At 37.9% G+C, this 20,394-nt stretch overlaps 2 protein-coding genes across 3 annotated transcripts in view; one reads left to right on the top strand and one right to left on the bottom strand.

Moving 5' to 3' along the window:
• Window positions 1-5,046: 5,046 nt before the first annotated feature.
• LOC306873303 (sodium/potassium-transporting ATPase subunit alpha-1-like) lies at window positions 5,047-11,041 on the top strand. The gene is made up of 22 exons (XM_079422496.1): window positions 5,047-5,172; window positions 5,301-5,417; window positions 5,797-5,856; window positions 6,076-6,279; window positions 6,520-6,633; window positions 6,719-6,853; window positions 6,936-7,053; window positions 7,144-7,412; window positions 7,497-7,805; window positions 7,907-8,041; window positions 8,121-8,313; window positions 8,432-8,607; window positions 8,692-8,828; window positions 8,922-9,072; window positions 9,164-9,332; window positions 9,418-9,572; window positions 9,661-9,784; window positions 9,867-10,012; window positions 10,111-10,241; window positions 10,395-10,496; window positions 10,598-10,689; window positions 10,854-11,041. The coding sequence occupies exons 1-22, from the start codon at window positions 5,161-5,163 to the stop codon at window positions 10,880-10,882; spliced, it is 3,078 nt and encodes a 1,025-aa protein (XP_079278622.1). The 5' UTR covers window positions 5,047-5,160; the 3' UTR covers window positions 10,883-11,041.
• A 2,816-nt stretch (window positions 11,042-13,857) lies between these two features.
• Window positions 13,858-20,394, bottom strand: part of LOC306872064 (uncharacterized protein) — a 41,468-nt gene continuing 34,931 nt past the window's right edge. For both annotated transcript variants that reach the window (XM_079420412.1, XM_079420411.1), the window contains 5 exons: window positions 19,795-19,857; window positions 18,985-19,050; window positions 18,410-18,475; window positions 16,816-16,871; window positions 13,858-16,651 (listed from right to left, as the gene is read on the bottom strand). In XM_079420412.1, coding sequence (XP_079276538.1) covers window positions 16,822-16,871; window positions 18,410-18,475; window positions 18,985-19,050; window positions 19,795-19,857 — 245 coding nt within the window. In that variant the 3' untranslated portion in view covers window positions 13,858-16,651; window positions 16,816-16,821. The remainder of the gene's footprint in view (window positions 16,652-16,815; window positions 16,872-18,409; window positions 18,476-18,984; window positions 19,051-19,794; window positions 19,858-20,394) is intronic.

Genomic DNA, 20,394 nt, shown 5'->3' with positions numbered 1-20,394 from the left:
AGAGTGTCTACTTCCTGTTCCATGATCAGAGCCTGCTGGGGGCCCACGCACGTGGGAATCACCCTGTTGAAAGGCGGTGGCGGAGCGCCGAACTGAATACAAAAGGCCTTTCTCTACAGTACGCATGACCCAATGAGATCCATTTGGCAGTAGTTTCCACGCTGCCTAAATGGTCTATTAAGGGAACCAGTCTCTCGAGACTGGCCTCTGATGTACCCAGAGCTGCTGGCACGGTGCCCTGAAGCGGAGGACCGGCAGGAGACGGCCGAACCAGGAGCTCTAGGGACCCCCGCAGGGGTGGCGAGCTTCTCAGCTCCGCTACACTTCGGGGCGGAAGAAACTGAAAACACCGCTCGCTGGAGCCAGCTGCGCCCTGGAACTCTGGCAGGGTTGGCAGACTGCTCTCCCGAGGGCACTGGGGGAGACGGACACCCGATCTGCCCCAGAGGGGTCTGCCCTCGTAAGTCCTGGGCACAGCACCAGGACTGCCTCAGCCTCAGCCTCCTTATGAACGACGGTCCTCAGACCCACGTCATTCCTAGGAAGACCAAGCTGAAGAACCAGACCCTGCAAGGCAGGACCCAAAGAGACACATCGGCAGTAGTTCCCACGCTGCCCTATGGTCTCCTAAGGGAACCAGTCTCTCGAGACTGGCCTCTGGCGTGCCTAGAGCTGCTGGCTCGGTGCCCTGAAGCGGAGGACCGGCAGGAGACGGCCGAACCAGAAGCTCTAGAGACCCCCGCAGGGGTGGCGAGCTTCTCAGCTCCGCTACACTTCGGGGCGGACGAACTGAGAACATTGCTCGCTGGAGCCAGCTGCGCCCTGGAACTCTGGCAGGGTTGGCAGACTGATCTCCCACGCCCGTAGGCTTCTTGGCCGAGAACCCCCTTAGACTTAAGAACGGTCCGCAGATCCGGCTTAGCCTTAGAGGTCCCCGACCCAGAGCGTTAGCCGCCACGGCCCCACCTCGGTGGGGTGCGCGTAGCCACGCTCTGTTTTGCACCTCTCTAAAGAGGGGCTGGCACGCGGCGAGGGCTGCTCCCGCCCAGCAGCCCCCTGAGACAGGTGAGGGAGAAACCGCTGAAACGCCGCCGCTTGTCTACGAGCCTCCTGGTACCGGTTGACGACGTAAATGACGGCGTCGCCGAACAGGCCAGAAGGCGCAAGCGGGGCGTCCATGAGGAAAACCCTATCTTCTCCTTCATGTCAGATAGGGTCGACCACAGACAGCGTTTCTAGGGAGCTCAGAGATCAACTTATATTTCAATCAAGTTGAGCCCCAATCCCTCATCCAGCTCTCTAAGCAGGTACGTCAGCTTGGTGCGCCTGCAACACACTCTTTCTTTTTTTTTCGGTGTGCAGACACGCACCAGCCTGACCTGCAGCCGCGAGCCTTCAGAGACAACGCCACGCAAGGGGACAGATAGCTCGCGAGCGTCTGTTCCACCCGGGGCATCGCTCTGATATGAATGAGAATACTAACGCACGCGTCGCCTCGGCAACGCGCGCTGCGATCCCCGCACTCACACTCGCCGCCGTGCCTCGGCAGCGGCGGGAATGCGAGACTGTACAGCGGAGAGAAACACAATCAGCCCCCTTTCTCCTTTATTAGAGCTGACTGCGCGCCGTTCTCATTCATAATATGCTTGTGCAAACACTGTTTCATTGACGCGTCCACCTCCTCGGAGGAAGACAGGTCTAGGAAGGGAAGAAGACACGGGCTCGCCCGTCTTCATTCAAGGCTAGTGAAACTCACTCCTCTCTTTTTCTTTTTCAAAGAGAGCCTTCAGAGAGCAGGCGTAAGAAATGAAAAAGCTCACAAACGAGCAGTCAGCTCCCTCAAGAGCTGAATCTGCGCGCTCTGCTCTCAAGCAGACCACACACAGACTGCGTGTATCCCAAGCAGTGATATAATGTGTGCAGGGAGGAACACACAGCCCGAATGCGATCTGCTATCGCCCCAGTGCTTGCACATATTGCTGGAGCCTAATCAAGTGATTGTGCAGGACAAACAACACTAAATAAGACTCACAACATGCAAAGCCAGTACACACAGACAGAGTAGCGGTTGCTGAATGACAAAAAGCAAACGCCGGCTCCACCGCACGTGCTTATATGCTTTCCGGTCAGTGACGTCACCCGCCTATGACGTCTCGCCCTTCCATTGGACACGTTACACTCTGATTCAGAGCGCGGTCACGCTGTGGGCGTTCCCCTAGCGCTTCGACGCAGCTCGAGTTCCTGGAAGGGAATCATGTTTTCAAAACAGTATAATTAAGTTTTTGTCTATCTAAAGTTTTTTTTTTTTTCAAAAAGACGTTTCATCAGCTCAACAATCAGTATGTTGTTAGATACCAGTACAAACTACTGAACACACTGTACTTCAGTCCCTCACAGCCTCGTTTTCATTCTAAGCAAAAACTTAAATTTGGCACTATAATAGCAATGATTTATCTTTATGATACAACAACAGCAAAAAGAATAAACATTAATTCCTACCTCATGATACAGGGTTGTTGCTCTTGTCATTTGTGTTTATTATTGTTGTGATCAACAGTGATTCCAAAAAAAGTTGTTCCAAAAAATGCTATGAGGACCATAAACTGGTTTTGGTTATCGATATTCTTCATAATATCTCCTTTTATGTTCAACAGAAGTAAGAAACTCGTACAGGTTTAGAACAACTGGAGGTTGAGTAAATGATGGCAGGCTTTTCATTATTGGGTGAGCTATCCCTTTACCCTTGAGAATACCTCTTGGAAAGGTTTATTTCTGTTACACCCTGTCCTGAGATGCAGGTTGCAATAAATATAAATGTTCAAACTGTATTCAAATGCAACCTGATGGTTCCGGTGAGCTGCCTAATGATGGGACAATATGTGTGGATGTTTAAAGCAGTTTGAAGGACATGGGGGCCGTGAGACTCTCTTTACTCTGTTTCCTCAACAAAGTTGTGTTGTAAATGACTTCCATCTCTAAACATTTCATATTTACTAAATATACTGTATACTTTCAAAATGTACTTCAGTCCCTCACAGCCTCGTTTTCATTCTTAGCAAAAATTAAATATGGTGCTACTCTGAATGTCTATGGCAATGATTTATCTTTGTGATATACACACCAAAAAAATAAATAAATAAATAAATAAAAGGAAAGAATAAACACTAATTCCTACCTCATGATACAGGGTTGTTGCTCTTGTCCTTTGTGTGATCGCTGCTGTGATTAACAGTGATTCCAAAAAAAGCTGTTAAAAAAAATGCTATGAGGACCATAAACTGGTTTTGGTTATCGATAATCTTCATAATATCTTATTTTATGTTCAACAGAAGTAAGAAACTCGTACAGGTTTAGAACAACTGGAGGTTGAGTAAATGATGAGAGGCTTTTCATTATTGGGTGAGCTATCCCTTTACCCTTGAGAATACCTCTTGGAAAGGTTTATTTCTGTTACACCCTGTCCTGAGATGCAGGTTGCAATAAATATAAATGTTCAAACTGTATTCAAATGCAACCTGATGGTTCCGGTGAGCTGCCTAATGATGATATGTGTGGATGTTTAAAGCAGTTTGAAGGACATGGGGGCCGTGAGACTCTCTTTACTCTGTGGCATAAGTTAAAGAATTCTTCCTTTTCATTGTCTTTTATTTTTATTTTTAAATAGATACCTAGGCAATGTAGTTAAATTTTAACCCTATCTAAACAAATCCATGAGAAAACAATGCATGCAAATAGGTGTGAACAGACTTTGTTTATAGCCTCAACAAAGTTGCAGTGAAAAGGACTTCAGTTTCAAAACATTTCATATTTACTAAATATGCTGTATACTTACAAAATGTTACAGAATCTGGTCATTTTCAGCAATATGACCAATTAAAGTAGAAATTAGTTTGAACACTAAATAGAGGTGGAAATAGAAACCAAAGACATTTTAGCCATGAACAGGAATATAGATGGATAGTTTAGTAATATGGTAAATAAACACACAATCCATAATTACTGTCTAATATTTATATTCTAACAGCATGTTGGCTTTCAGCAATGTGATTAATAGGTCAATATACGTCAATATACGCTGAGAGAGAAAAAAAAATGGTGTAGGATTTACTCTAAAATATTTTTACTCATAAATTGCTAATAAATTTCACAAGTTGAAGTTGAAAGACTGAAAGAGTATTTTGTTGTAAAACCTACTGTAATAGTCTTTAATATATATATATATATATATATATATATATATATATATATATATATACACACACTTTATTTTTACAGTATACATTAAATGAAACAAACCCGATATAAAACATTGTACATCCCATTTTAACATTTAGTTCAACAAATCCTAGAATAAATACCACAACATATTATATTAATATTTCAAATGCATTGCAGAGTTTAACAAGTCAATCAAAGGGAATATAAAAGTTTATGCATGATAGCCATATTTTGACAATCTTGGTCATCGGTTTATCCATCATAATGGCCCATTTCATCACAAAATTCTTTGCATTTCTCAAAAAGGTTTTTTATTTTTATTATTATTATTAATTCATTATTTATGTGTGGGACATACACATAAACTCGTTCACAGATAGTAAACTTTTCCAGCATTTTGCAAATTTGAACTCATAATGACAGATTCTGTCCATGAACTCAAGCAGTTCGATTAATCAGATATTGGAGGCCACAGAACACAATTTACAGAGTAATTATTTGCTTCCCATGTAAATGAAAAAAAAAGATAAGCTAGTGTGCAATTATTTCCATACAAATATTTGATAAAAGCCAAAATAAATACCAAAAACTAAAGAAATAAGGGCTTGAATGAACATTTAAAGGAAGTTATTTGTCGTGAGTTATTATTAACAAGCCATAGATCTGTTGATAAGACAACAGTTAATAGACCAGTCCTTCACCTGTGTGTCACAGAAATGACCTACCTGTATAAATGAAGGTTAAATTAATGTTAAAACTAAATGACACCTGACAAACTCCTCCCTAATTTTCCCAGAACACCTCCCCATTAAACAGGTGAGATGAGATGGCAGGGTATAAATCTGTGAACCTGGTTTGGACACACAGGCACTTCTGTCTCAAATTTGCTCCAAGACCAGACTCCTGAAACCACTGGTATTTGAAAGGACATCAGCAAAGAAAATGGGGCTCGGGGTAAATGAACTAAAGCTATACTGCTGGATTCATTGCACATGCATTTCATTTATTTAAGCAGATTTATTTGGGAGATCTGGTTGTATGTGTGTTGTATATAGTGTTATATATTGTTTTATGTGTGACAGACGGGGAATGATGAGTACAAATTGGCGGCAACGTCAGAAGATCAAAAAGTCAAAAAGCCCAAAAGAGGGAAAAAGAACAAAAAGGACCTGGAGGAACTGAAGAAAGAAGTGGAGCTGGTATGAAATATTTTGAAAATTCATACATTCATTCACACATTTTTTTTCTACTTTGTTACTTTTTGGTTGGATTTATGTTGGGACCTTCATTGTATTCCTTGTATTTTTAAACTTGCAACATTTCCTTCGTCAAAATCATATTCATATTTAAATTCAAATAAAAAAATAAATATAACTCTAACAGTGTTTTGACATGAAATTTACATTTATCTGAGTATATAATAAATGTCCATGACAAAAAAAGTCAAATTGTAACCTTGCTTTAAAAAATATGACTTGAAACTAATATTATTATGAACAATCTTGGCAAAACTGTTCAGAGGCTTATGGTTTTAACTCGTCTGAAAATGAGATTTCAAACGTCTTTACTCTTCTGCAGGATGACCACAAACTGACCTTTGAAGAGCTTAACCGAAAATACGGCACTGATCTGACCAAGGTGAGAATAAGTTTAATGACACTTTAGGAAAAAAATGAAGCATTATTTCTATTTTGAATCATTTGTGTGAAACAAATGATTAGATTTTGTGGAGAATGACTTATCTTTTAGTTAGAAAGAGTAATAATGGGTCTTTATCCACATGCATGTAATATTGTTATTTATGAGCATCTGTTTTCTGAATGCCTTTAATTGCTCCATTTTTGTAACTTGTGGCAGGGTTTGACCATTTTCCGAGCAAAGGAAATCTTAGCCCGCGATGGACCAAATGCCTTGACTCCACCTGTTACGACTCCAGAATGGGTCAAGTTCTGCAGACAGCTGTTTGGTGGATTCCAGACACTGCTGTGGATTGGTGCATTTCTTTGCTTCTTTGCATATTCGATCCAGGCTGCCTCTGAAGATGAACCAGCAAATGACAATGTATGAGAGAAAGTGTTTTGTCTTCATTTCTACACTTGCATAAATAGTTAATTTGTCAGTAAACCTAGTAACATCATTATTATTTTCAGAAACTCTGACCACTTTTGATAAAAGTGTTTTATTCATTAAAAATCATGCTCTTGAGCAGTGCACTTAATATAAGGTTTCTCCAGAAGGATTATTCTCCTATTGAGTGAGCTGTGAATATAATTAACGATTATTCATGTGATTTTCTTACAGCTGTATCTGGGACTTGTGCTTGCTTTTGTTGTCACAATCAATGGATGCTTCTCATACTATCAAGACGCCAAGAGCTCTAGGATCATGGATTCTTTTAAGAACCTCGTTCCTCAGGTATAAAAATGTAAATTCACTTTATACCAAAAAAAAAACCTTTCATAATGCTAAAGGATATTCATTTTAATTTATTGCCATATAGAAAGCCCTGGTTATACGTGATGGAGAGAAAAAGATAATTGACGCTGAGGAAGTAGTTGCAGGGGATCTTGTGGAGGTCAAAAGTGGAGACAGAATCCCAGCTGATATTCGTGTGATCTCTGCACAGGGATGCAAGGTACAAATTGAATTTCATGAAGAAAATAAAAGTATTATGCATACTGCAGTAAATGAGTTTTCATTCTTGCATTCCTTTCCAGGTGGACAACTCTTCCCTCACTGGTGAATCCGAGCCCCAGACTCGTAGTCCTGACTTCTCTAGTGAAAACCCTTTGGAGACAAGAAACATTGCATTTTTTTCTACCAACTGTGTTGACGGTACAAAATACAGATATTTTTTCAACAGGTGTGGAAACAATTAATGACTAAATGCCTTAAATGATGCTTGAACACAACAATGTCCAATAGGTACTGCCAGAGGGATTGTCATCAACACTGGTGACCGTACTGTCATGGGTCGTATCGCCACTCTTGCCTCCAACCTGGAAGGTGGACAGACACCAATCTCTAAAGAGATCGAGCACTTCATCCACATCATCACTGGTGTAGCCGTCTTCCTGGGAGTAACCTTCTTAATCCTCTCCCTGATTCTTGGCTACAATTGGTTGGAAGGTGTCATCTTCCTGATTGGTATCATTGTCGCTAATGTACCTGAAGGTCTCCCTGCCACTGTAACTGTAAGTCAGAGTAACAGTATATTCAGATATTTCACACACATTTCCAAATTCCAATGATTGCTAAATGTGTGTTTACTCGCATAGGTGTGTCTAACTCTGACCGCCAAACGTATGGCGAAGAAGAACTGCCTGGTGAAGAATCTTGAAGCCGTGGAAACTCTTGGCTCGACCTCCACTATCTGCTCTGACAAGACTGGCACTTTGACCCAGAACCGAATGACCGTTGCTCACATGTGGTTTGACAGCCATATTCATATAGCAGACACCACAGAGAACCAAACTGGAACCTCATTTGAAAAGAGCTCTGCTACTTGGTCTGCTCTTGCACGTGTTGCTGGCCTTTGCAATCGTGCCGTCTTCCAATCGAATCAGAGCCATCTTCCAGTCCTTAAGGTGTGCAATTTTAATATCTAGAGTTTTACCTGTGAATATACATTCATACTAATGTTACTGACAGTGGTAGCTTTATCTGATCAATAAAATCTCTTTTGTAGCGAGAGACAGCTGGTGATGCCTCAGAGTCTGCCCTGTTGAAGTGTATTGAGCTGTGCTGTGGTCCAGTCACTGAAATGAGAGAGAAGTACCCAAAGATTGCTGAAATCCCTTTCAACTCTACTAACAAGTATCAGGTATTTTTGTTGAGGTGTACTTTGCAGATGATGTGGATTTGACTGGTCATCCTAACAGCTCTTCATATGCCTTTTCTAGCTCTCAATCCACAAGAATCCCAATTCCTCAGAGTCTAAGCACCTGCTGGTGATGAAGGGAGCCCCTGAGAGAATCTTGGATCGATGCTCTACTATTTTGATTCAAGGAAAAGAGCAGCCTTTGGACGATGAAATGAAAGATTCATTCCAAAATGCTTATTTAGAGCTCGGAGGTCTTGGAGAAAGAGTGCTGGGTAAAGCCATCTTATGAAGTTCACCATGTGAAAACACTTAAATTATGATTTCAGAAGAATATGGTAAAGAGAATGGTAAATTACAGAATTATGAACAACTCTTTGATCTCTCTCACAGGTTTCTGCCACTTTAGCCTCCCTGATGACCAGTTTCCAGAGGGTTTTGCATTTGATGCTGATGAAGTGAACTTCCCAACTGAGAACATGTGTTTTGTTGGCCTCATGTCCATGATCGATCCTCCTCGTGCAGCTGTACCAGATGCTGTGGCCAAATGCCGGAGTGCTGGAATCAAGGTGTTGTCATCATCGAAGATCTACTGCTTGGGTATGCTGTGAAGATTAAATCATTAAATTATATATCTGAATCTTCTATTACAGGTTATCATGGTTACTGGTGACCATCCAATCACAGCTAAAGCTATTGCAAAAGGTGTTGGCATCATCTCTGAAGGCAATGAGACTGTGGATGATATTGCATCTCGGCTGAAAATCCCAGTTGGAGAGGTTAATCGAAGGTACACTTGTTCCTTCTGATATTCCCTCCTTTCCAAAATTCATCAAACAAAAATTTTGCTCTAGATCTCTGCTAATACAAAGTGTATCTCCAGAGATGCTAAGGCCATTGTTGTCCATGGTGGAGAACTGAAGAATATGACCTCAGAAGAGCTGGATGATATCCTGAAACACCATACAGAAATTGTGTTCGCCAGAACTTCTCCACAACAAAAGCTGATCATTGTGGAAGGTTGTCAGCGACAGGTGCCGTTAGGGAGTTATCCATCCAATCCTACTGATACTAGACAACTTTACCCAGATGGTACCATTTTAATGTATTTTTTCCTCCTAACAGGGTGCCATTGTAGCTGTAACCGGTGATGGAGTCAATGATTCTCCTGCTCTGAAGAAGGCTGACATTGGTGTGGCTATGGGTATCGCTGGATCTGACGTATCTAAACAGGCTGCTGACATGATCCTTCTGGACGACAACTTTGCCTCAATTGTTACTGGAGTAGAAGAAGGTATGGCATTTTATTGAACTTAATTGACTGAAGAATTATCAAGGTTACTTTGACACTTATTTTTCAAATGTATCTTCCACTTCAGGTCGTCTGATCTTTGACAACTTGAAGAAGTCTATTGCCTACACGCTGACTAGTAAGATCCCTGAGATGTCACCCTTCCTCTTTTTTGTCCTTGTTGGTATTCCTCTACCTTTGGGCACCGTCACCATTCTCTGCATTGACTTGGGCACTGACATGGTATGGGAAAGAACTGAATTTCGTTATATAAATGTATAAAACTGTAAACTGTGCCTGCATTAATGTATTCCTCTGTTTATCACCGTAGGTTCCTGCTATCTCACTGGCCTATGAAACCGCTGAAAGCGACATCATGAAGAGACAACCCAGAAATGCTGAAACAGACAGGCTGGTGAATGAGAGGCTCATCAGTATGAGCTATGGTCAAATTGGTAAGAGCTTACTATTCTTTACAGAGCACTCTAGGTGTTCACTGCTGTTTGTTTCTTACGTGTCTTCATTTGTAAATTTTAGGCATGATGCAAGCTGTCGGCGGGTTCTTTACCTACTTTGTAATTCTTGCTGAGAATGGATTCTTACCCTGGGATCTGGTAGGAATTCGAACTGGTTGGGAAGACAGATATCTCAGTGACCTGGAAGATAGCTATGGCCAGCAATGGGTAGGTATCACATCTCTACCAAACTTGACAAATGTGAACCAACATTTTTATAGAAATATCAGTTCTTTAAATAATGCTCCTGTACTTGACTGATGTAGACCTATGAGCGCAGAAAGATTGTGGAGTACACATGCCACACAGCCTTCTTCACCAGTATTGTGATTGTGCAGTGGACTGACTTGCTCATCTGCAAGACCAGGAGGCTTTCCATCTTTCAGCAGGGAATGAAGTATGCACTCATTAAACAAGGCATAAAATACTGGCCTGATATATATCAGATTGAATTGTTTGTTCAGTTCCAGATTAGTGTTGGTCATTGTACCTCTAAAAGCCCAGTTTGGCCAATTATATGGATTATAATTTGTATTTGTTTCTTTCAAAGGAACAAAGTCCTTATCTTTGGTCTGATTGAGGAAACTGCTCTGGCAGCGTTCTTGTCCTATTGTCCAGGCATGGACGTTGCTGTCAGAATGTATCCAATGAAGTAGGTGGAAACTGAAAGTTTAAATGAAACTTGTTTACCCAGTCATACATTTTTTAAGCATGTGTTATTAAATGAATTAACTGTTTTCTTTTTTCATTTAGACCATTGTGGTGGTTTTGTGCTATGCCATATTCACTGCTCATTTTCATCTATGATGAAGTTAGAAAATACATACTTAGGCAGAACCCAGGAGGTAATATGCACTTTCATTGTACATCTAAACATATCTGATTCCCAAGCAGAAAGCTGAATTTTAATGACAGAGATAACTTGCATTTACATTTGATTGTTGTATTTCATTCCTTTTAGAGATTAAGAATTAAGAATTAACTAATATTTGTGCTTTTTTTGTTTTAGGCTGGGTGGAACTAGAAACATACTACTAAAATGACATTTCTATTGGGGATGTGCAAGGAGACATTCATTTTGAAGTCAATAAACATGTCAGATTAAATGAGCTGAATTTGTTTTTGTGTCTTTTTATGAAACTAGAAAACAAAGACCCATGTGACAAAAAAGTAAATGAATAAAAAATATATATAGCTACTGTAGTTGCAATCAACATACTGATCACATCAAAATAATCTACTGTAGGTTTCAATAAACCTTTGAGTGAAATCAAATACAGATGACAGCAATATTTAAAATATCAATTTTCAATATTTTTAACATCTGATGACAAAAAGGAGTGGTGACCACAATTACAAATTAAATTACAACGGCCAAAGTTTTTACACTTTTGGTCAACATCTGTACATCGACCAAGCTCATGTTTGTAATCGCATTGTGCTTTGCATTCTCTGAAATAACACTTTTTTTTAAAGTACTTTTATATTTTTTAAGTGTTAAAGACAAATGAGCAGTAGGATAAGATATATTCACCAAATTGAATCATTATTTACTCACCTAATGTCAACTAAAAAACTGGAGAACACATTTCCAGCCACAGCTTCCCTCGGGAATCACAGAGTAGCTGGTTTAGATTTATGAGCAGCCTAAATAAATCCAGGTTAACATTACTTCAGACTTCACAGACTTACAGAATTTTAAAGCCGCTAAGTTGAATTTTAAATTAGTTGCTAACAAATTTCTAAATAAGGACTTTTTAATTACAAAAATTAAACGTAAAATGACGCACGGTGACTTTTACAAACACCTTAATTTAAAGAATGGAGTGTCTATTAGTGCAAATAGTGCTATTTACACTAACTCCCCCCACTATCGTGTGATTGGGTTAGTCAACACTACAAAAATACGCCCATATAGGGTCAGTTTCAGTAGCATAGATGATAAAGCGTAAATGGACCCGAGTTCAAGTCCCCCTAATCTTATTTTCTCTCTTTTCAAATCTCATATCGCATCGGAAAGGCATTTATTTTCAATAAAAAATGAAGGAAATATTCAAAAAGTTGAAAGTAAAAGTATTGGGTAGGGTAGGTGTAGGGAGGGCTTTATTGTCCCAATAAAGTGGCATCCATTTAATAATTTGAATTAAAACTATAATTTACACTCAATACGTTAATATTGCGTACTGTTTTATAATGCACTACAATACTGAGGTGCAGATAATTGCCACTGTTTGCAATAAGTAGTATAAATAGCAGAAAATCTTGCTATTTTAACAGTATAAATAGAATCTAGCTATTTGCACTTAGTGTAAATGGCATCTATAAAGCTCTACAAACCGTACTGACTGATGTTTTAGTGCACTTCCTGCAAATATGGAACAAATAAGGGGAAGTCGTGGCCTAATGGTTAGAGAGTCGGACTCGTAATCGAAAGGTTGTGGGTTCGAGTCCCCGGCCGGCAGGGATTGTAGGTGGGGGGAGTGAATGTCCAGCGCTCTCTCCACCCTCAATACCACGACTGAGGTGCCCTTGAGCAAGGCACCGAACCCCAAACTGCTCCCTGGGCGCCACAGCATGGCTGCCCACTGCTCCGGGTGTGTGTTCATGGTGTGTGTGCATTTGTTCACTACTCACTGCTGTGTGTGTGTGCACTTGGATGGGTTAAACGCAGAGCACCAATTTCGAGTATGGGTCACCATACTTGACAATACGTCACGACTTTACTTTAAATAAAGGGACTCAATTAAATATGTGCAGTTTCACATGATTAGTGCAGATTGTCACATGACCAGAGCAGTTTATTTACTGTTTGCACCTTGAGCAGATGATGGATGCATCAACGCTCCAAAACGAAAGGCTAGTAAAGCATGTTAACAAAGATTTTTGGTACACATTATTTTTAGGGTGTCTAGTATTAATATATGTATTTGCATATATTCAGTTTTGTTGAGTGTGGTCATAGAATGAGTAAACGTGTTGATGCTCACAATAGTGAGCGCTGGGATAATGGTGAACTTTATTTTACATTATAATCCAATGGCAGTTGCTAGTGAAAATGTTGCAATGACAAAATATTGCACTAAATTAAAAAATCAAATGTTAGAAAAATGTTCCTATCACGATGTTGTAATATTCATAGCATTGCAATAAAAATGTTATGTTATATTTGAGAAAAAAAGTAACAATTTTGAAATGCGGTGATGGTTGCATCAAAGTACCAAAGTTGCATAAGGTTTTTTTTTTAATGTATAATAGTAACCCTAGAATGTGATCAAACAGTTTTAAATAGCTGAGCTAAGATGTATAACAATTTTCATGACTGCAGAAATATAGTGACAGAACATAAAAGGCAACTTTTCACACACTTTCTCCCCAAAAATAATTATTGATTATTTCAAAGGGTTACTAATGACACATTTGGATATCTTTTTATGTCTGGGAAAAATTTGGGATTAAATGGGTTAAAGCAGGGATCCTCAAACCTGGACCATTCCTGCAGAGTTTAGCTGTAACCCTAATCAAACACACCTGAGCTGCTAATCAGAGTCTTCAAGATCATTAGAGAATCACAGGTAGGTGAGTTTGATCAGGGTTGGAGCATAACTCTGCAGCAGATTGGACCTCCAGGGAAAGATTTGAGGAACCCGTGGGTTAAAGAGACCAATTCGTCAGTAATGTGAGGTAAATGTCAAGTTCACAACATGCGCTCTCACTTCGATTTTACTTTCGATTTAAAACATGACCTCATTCAAATATCTAAAGTTGTGTTGCTTTATTGTAAACATCCGTACGCTATAAAGTAACTTTTTTCACATTTATTTGAATTTGCTAATATAGCTTAAATCCAATGTTACCATCTCTACAGAATCATTTACAAACTTTACGAAGAATTAATTTTTTCAATCAGCAAGGCACGTCTCTGTACTATAATAAGCAGTCAATTAAGAGTTAGTTGTTAGTAGTGCATAAGCTGCCCAAACTACCAAAATAAAGCAAATGTAAGAAAAAGAAAAACTGTAATCATCCATATAAATTTTTAATTGCATTTAAAATCAGCTGGGATTAGGCTTTCTGCAATCAATCATGTCTTTTTGAACCGTGCCTTATACACAGAGGCACTGTCATGTTAGAATAGAAAAGGGTATAAATATAAAATTAGATGCACACAATTCTCTAGAATACACCCCCCCCCCCCCACACACACACACATTTTGTGTATACATAGGGTTACAGTAAAAAGCCTAGACAAACACACACAACAATAAAATCGTAAAATAAAACATGAAACAATTAATTGCTTTTGCCACCATTTCTTAAATGGCAACTTTATTCAAACCTAATACAGATTTTGGTAGTTAGTATTTTTCAGACATTGACATAATTGAATATTACATAATATGGTTAAACTTTTTTTAAATGATGGCAAAAGCATTTAATTATTTCTAAATACATTGGAATATAGTAAAATAAATGAAACTAAATTAACTACATAAGCACCGCAGAATACAATATCTGCTACAAACCATCTTTATGATGCAAAGGACACTGAGAGCAGAGGCAGTTTCCAGTTCATGTATATGCACGTATTCATAATCAAAAGACAGCAGCGTACAATGGTGACCCGAGAGCTTCCTTAATTCTATTTTAATCCCTATTTATGAAACAGTTGTTGGCTTAGTGTTTCCTTTTTCAAAGAAAGAAACACATAGCAACGTAGATTTAACAGCAATCAGGGATAAAGTTTTTGTATATTCAAATACGTGTCTCAAAGTAAAAAATAAATGTATGCATCTTACAAAGCACAAAGAAGTCTACATCCTCTCCTATGGTAAAATATACATTTCTATCCTTCAAACTGAGCTCCTCAGGGTCAATTTGATCAGCTATTGGGGCACATTTTTGATTCTGGGAATACAAGGTTAGAAGTGACCCCAGGGAAAGTGATCTCAAAATCAACCAACATTAAAAAGACATGCATAGACGATGCTTGCATCATGAAAAAAGAAAGAAAGTAATAATAAAAAGAAAGCAGAACATTTTGCACTTTACATTGTAAATAACATTCAATGTAAAATATAGATAGAAAAAGTTTGCACAAAGCAGAGATCATACAATACAAGAATATATAAAACACAAAATGATACTATGACAACATCAATGAACTATGAGTGAATCAAAACCGCACCCTTAACACTAAGGCGAAAGTCCAAGCAATGCGGGAGTTTCTCATTTGGCTCAAAGAAGCGGAGGCCTTGAAATGGGGAAATTTATTATCGTTCCAGAGACATGGCTTTGAATGCATTTACAATTCCAGAATGAAAAACACACAAAATACCATAGATACTGAAACATGGAAATATAAAAGCCCCCCCCAAAAAAAAAAATGGTTTTACATTCAGATTTAAAAAAAAAACAAAACAGAAAAATTCTAAATGAACAGCAATTGCACAATTTCCTGAAACAACAAGTGACCTAAAATGACATGCTTTTCTTTTAATTGTAATTTTGTCATTCATAAGCATAAAAATGCTCTCAAATTCTTGCAACAAACTTTGTGTGTTCAGAATACATCTGAATAGCATTTGGGCCAACACAGACAACATTTTGTCAAAGTAACACAAAATGAATTGTTATGGTCTGGAAGTGCAAGTAAGAATGTGTTCACAACTATACAGCAATCAGCAAGCTCTTGCACTGTATGCCATACTTTTTCAGATTTCACATTGCTGAACATAAAAATTACACAGTCTGCTCAACATTCAGTAGCTAAAAGTCTAGAGAATAACTATTCTGACTATTTTTGCTTGTATTTTTATCTCAGTAAAAGTGCTTTTCCCAACCAATTTATGTCATCTAAATTTCATTATGGCACTGTCTATTTACACTGAGTGCAAACACAAAAACTGTTTTTACCAACTCCACACACCAATGCTTAATTTACTTTTGTAACAATCAGCATATTAATACTAATCACACTTTGTGATTACCATTATTGCCTGCACTAAGTGCTATTTGTTGCCATTTATACTTGGTACAAACGGTATATATACCTATTTACACTCAATGTAAATAAAATCCACCTTTTATTATACAGATTATACACCTACACTGGGAAAGGCACATCAAAAGCAAAAACCAAAAAAACTGTTAATTCTACCTAAAACTGTATCAACAGCCTCAAGTCATTGCTGTATCTTGCATGAGCATTTGTTACATAACAGCTTTGTTAACAAACAGTTATGAGAATCAATAATTTATAATCATATCTCACATCACCCATACTGTTCTTTGGTTATGTTCTCACTGACAGACAACACCCAATTTTTTCACACTTAGTAGCATGGCTGTGACTGCTGCATCGAGATCAGCACGCCTGAAGTTACTGCTGTCAATGCACATATTTTGTTTGTTTCTCTTTCTAGTGGACATCTGTGTATATCACAGGTCCAAGAAGGAAGCTGGTACGTATCGGTAAGCTTTCTTCATACCACCAGAATTGCAGATTGCCAAAAACATCACAAACAAGACACAGATTCAACTGATTATATGCAAACAGTGTGGATAGTTTGAAAAGACAGAATTCCCCACAGTGGGAACACAGTGCAGCAATTAAATTGAGGCATGATTTGCGAACGCAGGCGAATAATATTGAAAACTAGCCATTTAAAAATAAAAAATAAAATTCACATTCAGACAAAGTTTACCGCTCGTGTCTGAAAAACAAAAAAAGACTGTCCATGTGAAAGGTGATACGTTGAAGACTTCTCATTCTGCAGTTTTAGTCACTCCACCAAACTCTGTTATATTCTAGAAAGTAAAATAAACAAGAGGAATTCATATTTAGAGCATCAAAAACAGGAACAATCTACCGAACAACATGCTGAAAAGCAGAGACTGAACACAATATGAATGCTCAACTCTAATTATGAATAAGAGAAATCCAGACACTCATTGATGTGCAATTATCTTACCTATCATTACAAACGATCATCTTTATCGTCACCATCACCGTCCGCTTTTGGAGGCTCTATGAAAACAACCATAAACAAACAGGAAGGAGTCAAGGGCAGCTAATAATAATAGTATCACAAAATACATCATTAACTGAGGAAATATTTTAACCAGCAGAATAAAGTATTATAAGCCAGTAATAAAGCCAGTTTTCCAGTGTCTTTGTCATCACTATCATAATGTGATATTACTGCATTGAGAACAGGCAGTAGAACTTAAATTGACCAAGAGAACAAACCACTGTAGATATAGCTCAAGTTTTTAATCTATGTAAATGATTAACAATGTAATCATTTGTCTATTAGAGACCAACAAAACTTTTCATATTACGTGTAATGTTTTCTTTTATCCCGGACCTTGATAATAAACCACATAATAAACAATTAGTCATACAGTGAAATACAACCCTATTTTATATTATTTTCTGTTATAAAAGTTTGGGAACTAACTGGTGCCTCGGTGCTCAACGAGCCACAATTGTTCTAAAATTGAAACCACCTGGATTTACTCATTGGTATACCAGAGTTAGGGCTGGGAGGTATATCGAGTTTGTACGATATATCAATATATTTTTTATAAGCGAGACAGTATGAAGCAATACCGTTAATATCGATATACAGTAGCCTAGTTTGATACGAGCACATCTGAAAAAATATCACAGACTGCGGAGAAAGTGCATAATACAATTTATTCTAAACATGTGACAAGCTTTATATGAAGGGCTTTAAAAAAAACTTGTTTATATAGTTTGAGTTTAAAGCAGCTCTGACAGAAAGGCCGCGTGTGCCGATGACAGAGATGCTACTTGCGCTGTTTAATGTGTTTGAGATGTGCTGTTTTCCTAAATGCATAACTTACATTTCACAGGTATATTCTCCATCTGTAAATGTTAAAAAGGCCATGGAAATATTTCCATTCTGCTGTCAGAAGTGCAAGAGCTTTTGCTTTGCGATTCTCCGCTAAACTTCACAGACTTCATTCAGAACGAGCACCGCCGCGCGCCAAACAGACAGACTGCAATGAAATGGGATAAAAGTCCTACAAGATGTTGTGCAGGACTGATCAGCATTTACAAGAAATGCTTATGTCTCTCTTGGCAGCACTCAGCCTGAATGGTCGTAGTGTTAGCAGTGTGTTCGTTGGTGGGATAAAAATAAAAATATATAAATAATGAAGCTGGTTAAATTTGTTCTTAAAACTCGTTGTGTTCTGGTGATTTTGACCCTGAGAGGATTTTCTTTTTTCTAAAAATGCTAGTTAATGTTAACGCACAGGACTAAAACTTACTGACTTTATTCACACAGAATATAACAACTTTCCCACAAAAATTTTATTTTATTTTTTTACTTTTTTGGCATTTTCCCACCTTATTACACTTGGGGTGTTCCCAGTCAAAAATGAAATTTGAACCCAGCAAAAACAAAAAGATTGATATTGATCTAGATAAAATGACTGATACTGAAATGAACACAATATAGTATGAATGCTCAACTGTTATTAAGAAGAGGAATCAGGCTGTATTAATCTCGACACATTAATGTGCTATTATCTTACCTTTCTCAACATTTACATAATCACTGCTTTCAGCATTCTCAGCATCACTGGAAGATTTCAGAGGATCTATGAAAACATAACGATAAACAAACAGGAGTCAAGAGAAACTTATAACAAAGTATTACGAAGCACATCATTAACTGAGGAAATATTCAAACCTGGTTTTGTCAAAATAAAACCAGTTATTTGTTGTCATTTTTATAAATTGAGTATAATATTCACTCTGAAATAATATTCTGACCCTGAGAGGATTTTCTTTTTTCTAAAAATGCTAGTTAATGTTAACGCACAGGACTAAAACTTACTGACTTTATTCACACAGGATACAACAACTTTCCCACACAAATTTGATTTACTTATTTTTTTAACTTTTTTGGCATTTTCCCACCTTATTACACTTGGGGTGTTCCCAGTCAAAAATGAAATTTGAACCCAGCAAAAACAAAAAGATTGATATTGATCATGATAAAATGACTGATACTGAAATGAACACAATATAGTATGAATGCTCAACTGTTATTAAGAAGAGGAATCAGGCTGTATTAATCTCGACACACAATGTGCTATTATCTTACCTTTATTAAGATCTACATAACGACCGTTTTCATCACTGTCAGGAACACTGGAAGAGTTCAGAGGAACTATGAAAACATAACGATAAACAAACAGGAGTCAAGAGAAACTTATAACAAAGTATTACGAAGCACATCATTAACTGAGGAAATAATCAAACCTGGTTTTGTCAAAATAAAACCAGTTATTTGTTGTCATTTTTATAAATTGAGTATAATATTCACTCTAAAATAATATTCTGACCCTGAGAGGATTTTCTTTTTTCTAAAAATGCTAGTTAATGTTAACGCACAGGACTAAAACTTACTGACTTTATTCACACAGGATATAACAACTTCCACCAAAAAGTTAGATAATATTTTAATTTTAATTTTAATTTTTTTTGCTATTTTTCCCACCTTATTACACCTGGGGTCTTCCTGGTCAAAAAATTAATTTTAACCCAGCAGTAAAGTAATTTTTAAACAATAATGTGTGTAAATAAAACAGCCCAGCATGTTGGGGGGGGCAAAAAATTACCCCCCCCCCCCCCCCCCCCCCCCCAAAAAAAAAAAGAAAAAGAAAAAAGGAATAAAAATTGGATCAATTTGGCAACCCAGTGTTGGACAGGAAGGGATGAACCCAGCAGTAGTTTGCCAAAAGGGGTTGTTTTTAAACCAGAACATTTTAGACTGAAAAACAAAAAGATTGATATTGATCATTATAAAATGACTGATACTGAAATGAACACAATATAGTATGAATGCTCAACTGTTATTAAGAAGAGGAATCAGGCTGTATTAATCTCGACACTCAATGTGCTATTTTCTTACCTTTATTGGGATCGTCATGATTGCTTTCAACATTCACAGGATCACTGGAAGATTTCAGAGCATCTATGAAAACATAACGATAAACAAACAGGAGTCAAGAGAAACTTATAACAAAGTATTACGAAGCACATCATTAACTGAGGAAATAATCAAACCTGGTTTTGTCAAAATAAAACCAGTTATTTGTTGTCATTTTTATAAATTGAGTATAATATTCACTCTAAAATAATATTCTGACCCTGAGAGGATTTTCTTTTTTCTAAAAATGCTAGTTAATGTTAACGCACAGGACTAAAACTTACTGACTTTATTCACACAGGATATAACAACTTCCACCAAAAAGTTAGATAATATTTTAATTTTAATTTTTTTTGCTATTTTTCCCACCTTATTACACCTGGGGTCTTCCTGGTCAAAAAATTAATTTTAACCCAGCAGTAAAGTAATTTTTAAACAATAATGTGTGTAAATAAAACAGCCCAGCATGTTGGGGGGGGCAAAAAATTACCCCCCCCCCCCCCCCCCCAAAAAAAAAAAAAGAAAAAGAAAAAAGGAATAAAAATTGGATCAATTTGGCAACCCAGTGTTGGACAGGAAGGG

Source organism: Barbus barbus, assembly GCF_936440315.1.
Source record: "Barbus barbus genome assembly, chromosome: 7".
In the NCBI taxonomy this organism is placed as follows: Eukaryota; Metazoa; Chordata; class Actinopteri; order Cypriniformes; family Cyprinidae; genus Barbus; species Barbus barbus.
The sequence above is the reverse complement of the archived record's forward strand: the minus strand, read 5'-3'. Positions and strand labels throughout refer to the sequence as shown.